At 38.7% G+C, this 9,933-nt stretch overlaps 1 protein-coding gene across 1 annotated transcript; it reads left to right on the plus strand.

Annotated features, from left to right (window-relative positions):
- The first annotated feature begins 2,547 nt into the window (after nucleotides 1-2,547).
- On the plus strand, nucleotides 2,548-7,070 carry LOC147506681 (uncharacterized). Its single transcript, XM_086558737.1, is given in 9 exon segments — nucleotides 2,548-2,755; nucleotides 2,856-2,947; nucleotides 3,021-3,175; nucleotides 3,325-3,377; nucleotides 3,539-5,458; nucleotides 5,919-6,066; nucleotides 6,153-6,239; nucleotides 6,242-6,342; nucleotides 6,344-7,070. Coding segments are annotated over 7 exon segments (2,982 nt in total). The 5' UTR covers nucleotides 2,548-2,755; nucleotides 2,856-2,947; nucleotides 3,021-3,036; the 3' UTR covers nucleotides 6,878-7,070.
- Nucleotides 7,071-9,933: the final 2,863 nt, after the last annotated feature.

Raw genomic sequence — 9,933 nt, forward strand, 5'->3', positions numbered from 1 at the left:
GTTTTTATCCACTACATATCTTGCATGTGATGTAAAATATTAACTAGGAAACGCTACATAAGATTTATTAATCACCAACTTCACTATTATACATTAATGGTACACTGGGATTCCCTTTCCCCTTTCCCTTTTTTGAGCCCTTTCCCCTTTTCCCTTTTTTGAGCTACATCATGAATTGGGTTGCCATTTTGCAGTGGGTTTCTAGTGTTATGTAATGTATTGGCGTGAGTAGCTCTCTCACCCATTTTGTGAGAATGCCCTTTTGTGCCTTCATCAATAAATTTTATCTTATCAAAAAAAAAATTGCCCTATTATATGGTTTTCTCCCAACTTCATTTTGACATTGCTCAGCTAATTTTGTCTTCGTATTGAGATTGCTTAGAACTCTATTAACTGTCTGCAATTTCCCTGGATATTTTTCAAATGTAGCTTAGGCCCAGTTTTCACCATTGTTCCCATTGTTGTTACCAGTTATAGTCCTTCCTCTATGGCCTGCACATCTATTGTTGTTGATACTTGACAGAGCCCTATTTTAATCTTCCGTCCAGTATAGGGCAACGAACAATGATTTTACTAGATGGTTTCAAAATTTATTGTAATTGCATAAGTACTTGGACAGCTAGGAGCAGGGACCATTTTTTGCTTGTTGTCTTCGTCATTATAATTAAGTATTAATGTGTAATACCTAAAATTGTACTGCGAACCTTCCTGTTCCAGGCGTACGACCCGATTTTGCATGGTGTTCCCACATTTACAGAGGTATAACTGCTTGATTTTAATTCATCATGAAATAGACATTCCATAGATTTTATGAAGACAAATCTTGTATTATTTCCTATTTCATATTTATGGTATGTCTCCATGGTCAATTGTTTGTGTGTTTGTTCTTGCCATTAGCTATATAGATTCGTCCTTCTTCTAAAGCAGGTGTCGTTTACTAGCAACATGAATATCATTCACTTAACTACACCACTACCATATATTCTTTGTAGCTACCCTACCGTATTGGCAATCTACATTATTTACCCGTAGAAAGAAATAATAGCACTCTCACCGTTGCGTACATGCCATATTGGTGTCTCCGGTATGCCTTATGCACACACAGTGTGTCAGTTGTTGGTGGTAAAGGACACAACCATGTTTGTACCCAAGTTCTCGGGGTCAATGCCCCTCTCACTTAGATTGGAGAGGGAAAAGGGTGGGGGTGTAGAGTTAAGAATGAGCAACTACCGAGAAAACAAAATGAATACCAAACGCAGATGAATGAAGGACGGTTGGGATGACAACAAGGTTGAGGACCACCAGAGATGGCAGTGATCGAGAAAGTGGCAGTGACAACTTTAGTGGGTGTGGTGACTAGTACTGTAGTAGTAACTAGTAAGTACAATGTTGAAAGTAAAAGTATTGCTCCAAGCTCTTCATTGAGAGAATTTTATCTTTGAAAATTCATAAAATTGAAACTCCTTCTTGCCAGTGCAATTCTCCCCTAACCCAGTAATTAAGATTTGATATACACATAACAAGAGCGCACCCAGACCAAATACATGCACCATGGTCTATGAGAATCAGTTCCCTTTCAGGCCTTAAGTCATATACAGCACACGGGCTATAACTACCCATTTTCTCAAGTTGCTCCAATAAAAAATGCTAAAAATTTGCACCCGAAATTCACTAGCTCACTAGCTAAAAGGAGTAGTGCTACAGACCTACTTTTTAGACTTACTATTGCGACTCACTATTTGAATAATGTTGGTTGGTTTGCATTCTAATACACATGGATACGTATCTCTATGTAAATCAATGATTATGATTTTTAACACATCAGAAAAGTCTACTAGCAAACCCGGTAAAATCTTTGATGATACTAGAGGTCTGGGCTCGAATCCGCCAGTATCAAAAAGTTACTGATCTTATTTAAAACAGGCTTATCCATTAAAAAAAAAAAAAAAAAGTTCAAGAGGAGGCTATATGGGCTGTGCTGTTAAAGGCAAATATAGCATCTCAACCACCAAAATGTGTTTCCAATGGAACTGTTAAAAAGCTCTTAAATTTGGAAGGAGCTGTAAACCCAGCCAAAGTTAAAACCTTCGCTGGCAGCTGCTATAACAAGTTTTGGAAGACGGACGATACAGTTTCTACCGTCAACTATGTCGTTTGTCCAAAAAAATTTAAACTTAAGTTTGCAACTAATGGACGGACGGCAGAAACCGTCTGTATCCTTTTAGCACCTCATCTTCATCCCTCCATTAGAACGGTTTTTCTTTTTAACCGTATTCAAATTTGACTCTCCTACTATTTAGCTGATGTTGCACCCATTATCATCTCTCCGTTAGACTCGCTCTAATCCAGTGTAGAATAGCAGCAAACTGTTTAACAAATAATGATCATCTCGTGATTGATTATGATAATTACACGTGCGAATCCCCTCCAAAACAAAAAAGTCGTACTTGAAAAATCATCATCATAAAAGCACAAATAAAAACAGCTTTAAAATCCGGAAAAGTCGGTGTACACTATTAAACACCCAAAAAAAAAACACGATCCCACTACTCACTCTTTCTAACTCTAACTAACACACCACATTAGTTAAAAAAAAATACCATCATTAACAACAAACTAGTCTAACTCTCTACTCTCCTCACTTTTTCTCCTTTTAACACCTTCTCTCTCCTCTCATCCAAAATTCCGGTCACATTACGTCTTACAAATATACCGGCATCATTAACAAACTAGATCCCGAACAACAAATCCCAAGGTCTGAATTGTCTTTTTCCATCTTACTTTTACTTTCTTTTTATTCGATCTGTAGAGAGGGAATCTAACTTTTTTGTTTTGTTTTTTTTTTGTTGTTGCAGCTTTTTTGAGATGGATAGATTCTGGTTTTTATCAGATGGAATTTAGTGAACTGATTCTTATTGTACTTGTGAGATATTTTTCACTTTTTGAGGTAGTTTGAGATTTATAGATCTGTTTTTGAGCTTACTTGCATAGATTTATAGTTTGAAAGTTTGTGTTTTCAGGTGTTGAGAATTTGAGATGCATGATAGTAGTAATAGGAGTGGACTCAATATAGAAAAGCCTTTTCCTGGATGCATGGGAAGAGTGGTTAACCTTCTTGATTTTGGTCCTAGAATGACTGCTAATAGGCTACTTACTGATAAACCACATTCTGATGGTGAGAATGTTTTTCATTTTGTTTGTTATTTATAATGGTCATCATTTTGAGAATCAATTTTTAGTCATTGTGTTGGTATTTGGAGGATAAGATAATTAGAGTTTCTTTATTGCACTTGCATTGCAACTAACTGTTTGCTTTATTTGTAGATTTGGTGAAGAAGGCATTTGATCCTACTAGAGATCAGGCAGAGGGGAAAATAGTAAGTTTAATTGTTGTTCTTTTGAAAACTGTTAAGTAGATGTATTTATGCCATCTTTAAAGAAGCCTGTTCTATGCAGAATACTGAGTGCTCAATAGCTTAGATAACAAGAACCTCATCCAATGTTTTGATCCCGTTTGCATTACATGTGGGACTTGCAGATGCCAAATGAGCTCAGAAGGTCTTCTTCCAAAAAGAAATCTAATGGAACACCTATGAAGATGCTCATAGCCCAAGAAATGTCGAAAGAAGTAGAGTCTAAGCAGAAGCCTCCCAGTTTGGTTGCCAAGTTAATGGGGCTTGATACTCTTCCCGAGCAGCAGCTTACCCCAACATCACAGAGAAGTCAAACGAGAAGTCATTTACAAAATTCTTTATCTCGACCACAAACACCTCCTAGATATCTGCAGCCTGAAGGTGGCTTCCTTGACAAACAAATGCAGTGTGGAATGCATCCGTTTCAGGATCAACAAGAATATAAAGATGTTTATGAAGTATGGCAGCAGTCTCCAAAAATCAGTAATGTTGAACAACACAAATCACAAGGGCATGAAAAACCCAATGATGCAGGGATGGACTTGGTTCGTCAGAAATTCAAGGAGGCAAAACGCTTAGCTACAGATGAAAATCTTCGCCAGTCCAAGGAGTTTCAAGAAGCATTGGAGGTTCTGAGCTCAAATAAGGAGTTATTTCTCAAGTTTCTCCAAGAACCAAATTCTTTGTTCTCCCAGCAACTATATGAACTACAATCTGTTCCGTCATTTCCTCATACAAAACGCATCACTGTGCTAAGGCCCTCCAAGTCTATGGGGAACAATAGGTATGATGGATTTGAAGAGACGAGTAAAAAACCTGTGCAGAAGCAGAATCAGTTGGAAGTGGATGCATGGAACAAAAACATGAGTAGATCGAGTTCTTTAACCAGCCAGAAGAATGATTGTTCTATTCATCCAACACGTATAGTGGTCTTAAAGCCAAGCCCTGGAAAGAGCCATAACATCAAGGCCGTGGCTTCCTCCCCTTCTATGTCACCAAGAATGCTTCACAGTAGAGACTATTTTGGAGAATCGGAAGATGACGAAGCACAATCTTCGAGAGTAGTTGCAAAGGAGATCACTGAGCAAATGCGTGATACTTTGAGCAGTTACCCAAGGGAAGACACTATGCTTTCTTCTGTGTTTTCCAATGGATATGTTGGGGATGAAAGCTCATTTAATAGGTCGGACAACGAGTATGTTGGGGAGGGGAATCTCAGCGACTCTGAGATTATGACACCAACTTCAAAAATTTCATGGGACTATGTGAACAAGCTGGGCAGTCCTTTTTCTTCATCTTTCAGCCGAGTATCCTGTTCTCCCGAATCATCAGTCTGCAGGGAGGCAAAGAAGCGGCTTTCAGAGAGGTGGGCAATGATGACAACAAATGGAAATGGTGAAGAGCAAAGGCAGGTCCGGAGAAGCTCTAGTACATTGGGTGAAATGCTTGCACTTTCTGAGACAAAGAAGCTAGCAGGATCTACTGTTGAGGGGATTGAAGAACTTAGTGTTTTGAGTAGCAGATCTTGTGGTGGTGAACAGGAGCTGACGGGCTCGACATCTTGCTTGTCAAGTAGTGAGAAAAAGGATGAAACTGGGCATGATTCTCCCAAGAACCTGTTGAGGTCAAGATCGGTGCCAGTATCTTCTACAGCATATGGCTCGAGGCTGAATGTTGAGGTTCCTGATTCTGAAAACAGTAAATCCAATATTCCCAAGGAAGCAGAGAAGTCAAAGAATGTGAAATCATCATTCAAGGGAAAGGTCTCAAGTTTATTTTTTCTGAGAAATAAGAAAAATAATAAAGATAAGTCCAAGGCATCCCCCTCGGCTGATTCACAAAATAAATGTGAATCTGCTATTGCTGAAGCACCCAAGGAGTCGGAGCAGCATGCTCCTATAGAGAGAAGTGATGATATTTCTCGAGGTATCACTAAGAGCGACCTTGAAGAAGGACCTTCACCGAATCCTGGAGTTATACTAAGCAAGACAGACCCATTACCTTCTGCCTACGTTGAAAAGAAACAGGGCACTGTCTCTCATGAGGTATTTCAGTTAGAAAGTTTTCTCATTTCTTTCCTCATCCTATCTTTCTTTTGTTTAGCATATATGCAATTTGCAACATTTTTTTATATTATAGTTTGTTAGGATCCAAATATCTGCGCATAAGAATAAATAGTAAGTCTTTGTTTGTGTGTATTGAACATTGAAGTATCTTGATTATCAAAAAAAAAAAAAAAAAAAGAACATTGAAGTATATTTACAATATGTTGTTTTTAGCCATCCACAATATGTTGTTTTTCTGATTTAGGTGGGATAGTATATTTACTAGTAGTAGTGAAGTCTGTATGCAAGCATACCTGTCTAGGACTGTAATAGTGGTACATATATAAATTCTGGTTTTTCCGTTTACTATGAGAATGTTGAAGTTTCTCAAGTTGATGGTTATACTGTTCTAGATAATTATATAAATATGCTTATCCACAGCTAATTTTTTTTTTTTTAGGCGGTCTTGTCCATCGAAAAAACTGCACATGCTAGAATCCAAAGTGAGAATCACGACCAGCCAAGTCCAGTATCTGTCTTGGACGCATCATTTGAAGATGAAGATACAACTCCACAATCTGCTGGTAGTGTTAAGCCAGATCTCCAGGGTAGGTCATTTGTAATTCTTGGACCATTAAGTGTATCCTCTTGCACCTCAGATTTATCTAATCGATCTCATTTTAATTCTTAACAGGATCAGTTCTACTTCATCACCCTCTACAATCCAACTTGATTTCAAAATCACCGCCAATAGAGTCCCTTGCGCGTTCTTTATCGTGGGATGATGCCTCGATTTGGCTACACAAGATGAACCAAACTATTCGTCGATTCCGTCTGAGTCGGATGAAAAACAAGAGTGGTTGCTATTCATCGAAAAATTGGTTTTCCTCAGCAGGTCTGGATAATAAGGAGAATTTTGACACAATCTTTTCCAGTTGGCATTCACAAGAATGCCCATTGGACCCACTATTGTTAGGCAAATTTGTCAATCTACAAGAAGATAAATTGCCTTGGCACGAGGCGAGGGGAAGGCAGCGGAGATCAAAGCAAAAGCTTATATTTGACTGTATAAATGAGGCTCTAGTAGATATCAAAATGTATAAATCAAATGCAAGCCTCTGGGTGGGCGTTTCGAGTGCGGGCCATAAAAGGGTTTCCTTAGGTGAACCAGTTACTGCAGAAGACATTTGGAACCGGTTGAGGGAGTGGTTTTCTGAAAACACAAAGTGCTTTGCAGGTGAAAGTGACGACAATAACAGCCTGGTAGTAGAGAGGGTGGTAAAAAAAGAGGTGGTAGGGAGAGAGTGGATAGAGCATATGAGTATGGAAGTGGATGGCATAGGGAAGGAAATTGAAGGGAAGGTGTTGGAGGAGCTGGTGGAGGACACTTTGTTTGAACTGACAGGTTGGTTGCATTGAGGCTGGTTTTCAATTATTCTCAATTATTTATCCACACCGGTGGTTATTGTCATCATAATGATCTCACCCACTTCGAATTATTTAGTGCGTATAAACAAAAAAAAAGGTTCGTCGTTGTATTCTTGATGTTTAAATATTGGATCCGTTACCCTCCTGCCTTAGCATATATATAAGTTGTTTATACAGAGTTCAACCTTCCATTCTTTAATTTAAAATGTGTTACTTGTCACTCTTTGTATTTTAGATTTAAGATGTTTTTTGTGGATAGCGCGTGCTTGTGAACCCCGATTTATTTTTATGAACAATGTTCATATAATAGTGAAGTAGTACATAGTTGCAAAGATCGACACAGAATGAGATTTGGTGAATCGGAAAAGATAAGACTTCTAGCTCTGTCCATTTGATTGTTTGAATGTGTAGTGGTATTCATAGTACACTTCCATGTGATGGAACTTTCTTGCCATCTCATGCTTTGAGCTGTAAGCAGTTGCAGATAAGTCAACAATGTAAATGCGCTTATGTATCAGGTCAAATATCGATCAACCTTATATGCAATAATTTTTTGTTTGAAAATTTTGATCATACTAAGTCCGAAAATTCCATCCCATCTTGGTTGGCACCTCACTAGGACTTAGGATAGCGTACGCATCGTTTAAGCTTATATATATAAGCCAAGAAACTCTTCCTTGTATAGGATCCCTAATTTGACACCATAGGCAGCCAAAGAAACAGCTGCAAAATTCATTCTCCAGGCAGAAGAGAAGTTTTCTTGGCTTGTTTATTGCCTCCATCCCACATGGGCCTTGCGAAGGCAAAGCTTTCCACTGCAACATGGAGCATATCACTAGCTACTGATTGCTTGGACGGCAACCAACTCTCATTATGCGACGCACACACCTGTTACCTAAAGTATGGATTAGTGTCTGCTGATGATGACTTTGATTTAATCAATATTGAACCATCCTCACATTCGCTACATTTTACACCTTCAACGACTGCCCAACATCCTCCCATGCAAATAAAACTAGAATAAATTGCAAACAAAAAAATAGAGTAACTGACTTAAAATTTGGTTTGGAAAAAGGCCTTTCTGAGTTTCTTACATACAAGAAACATGTCCATGATTTAACACCTAAGTAACACCATCTGTGTTCATACGAACGAATGGAGGGGAGGGGAGGGTTGGTAATGAGTTCTACAGTTGGAATTACAATGGGCTTTGGGCTTCAATTCACTCAACTTGCCGCTATATATGCAATTTAGACTCCTTCGATTTTGCGTGTCGATTCTTATATTTTGTGGCACACTTGGTTTACATTGTTAGATATGTCTTCACTTGGTTTGGCACTGGAGGGAACATAGTAACTACTGCATTGTTAGAACCTATAAATCAAACAAGGAACACGTAGTAATATAACGCTAAATATGTGGCAGTTGAATATTTGATTGAGGGGAATAGCTCTAAAGAACTGTTCAAAACTTCAAATGTTTAGTTAATCCGGTAAACGTTCTTACAATACATCTAGCGATGTTGAATACTTGAAAATTCCTCCATCCCTGCAAATGTCCTCGACACTAGACCAGGAAAGCAGCTCAACATCAAACTGAAGTGTCGCATTGGGAGGAATTGTTGTAGAGGAGCCAGTTTCACCATAAGCCAACTCAGGGGGGATTGTAAATGAAGAGTTTCACCTTTCACCCTTCTTCATGGTCTTGATACCCTGGTCCCAACCCTTGATCACTTGCCCTGCCATGGATACCACAAGAGTCATCAGTTATAGTGGAAAGGTAATTGCAGTTAGGCTTCTGATACGTGGAAGGTTCGAAATCATAATTCCTGTTGTTTTGGGGTACTGTTCGTCTTAAGAAAGAAAGGGACGCCCGCCCAACTCGCGCCCGCCCATTGCATTTTTTTTCAATCTCTCGATGCAATGTTACTGGAAGTAAGGGGCGCCCACCCGCTCCCAAGGGGCGATCGCTCGCGCACCTCAAAACAAAGTTTTCCGATTTTTTTGGTAAACCGAAATTTTGGTTTTTAACACTGAAATTTCAGCTCACTATAAAAAGAAAATTTTGGGTTGTTGCTTAACTTTTTCTTTGTGAGAATTAGAGAGAACTTAACCTAAAACAAAAAGAGATATTTGAGAGAGAACATTCTTTGTGAGTGTGAGAGTTGATTTTAGTGAAGAAGTGAGAGCTCCTCTTTGTAATTCTCTATCTTGTTTCATCTAGTAAATCATTGAACTTACAAAGTGGACGTAGGTATATTGCCGAACCACATACTATATATCACCGTCTTGTGAGTGAGTGTTCTTTACATATTCTCTACATTAGTTTATACTTGTTTATGCTTGTGTAGTGCTTTGGTTGTTGTTTGAGTATTTGTTGGAACCTTATCTTGTGTGAAAGATCACTCTTTGGTAGTTGATCTAGTTGTTGTTGTTTGTTTCCGCGTTTGAGAACATCAATTGGTATTGGAGCGAGGTTTATGATCTAGGATTTTGAGTTTTGGTAAAACCATAATGCTCAAAATTTGTGAAGGCAAGGTGTTTGGTAAAATTTCCGAGTGATTTTTTTCTTGTGAGTTGTTTTGTGTGACTTGTGAAAATGGCTCCCAAGATGTCAAATGCAAGGTTTGAAGTATAGAAGTTTAATGGGAAGAACAACTTTGGGATTTGGCAAGTCCAAGTTAGGGACATCCTTATCCAACAAGATTTGCATAAGGCTTTGAAAGGGATTAAAGCTAAGTCGGCGTCGATAACCGATGATGATTGGGAAGAGTTCGATCTCCAAACATGCTCATCAATCCGGTTGTGTTTTGCGAATGAGATAATGTATAATGTGATGGGAGAAAATATCGCCGTCGGTATTTGGCTCAAGTTAGAGTCGATGTATATGACCAAGAGCATGACGAACAAGATGTACCTTAAGAAATATCTTTATAGGTATATGATGGTGGGTGGTTCAACAATGCAATAGTATGTTAGTGAGTTCCGTCGATGCCTCTCGGATTATTTGAATGTTGGCATGAAGATGGACGACAAGGATCAAATGAC

This window comes from Coptis chinensis, chromosome 4 (genome assembly GCF_015680905.1).
Source record: "Coptis chinensis isolate HL-2020 chromosome 4, ASM1568090v1, whole genome shotgun sequence".
In the NCBI taxonomy this organism is placed as follows: domain Eukaryota; kingdom Viridiplantae; phylum Streptophyta; class Magnoliopsida; order Ranunculales; family Ranunculaceae; genus Coptis; species Coptis chinensis.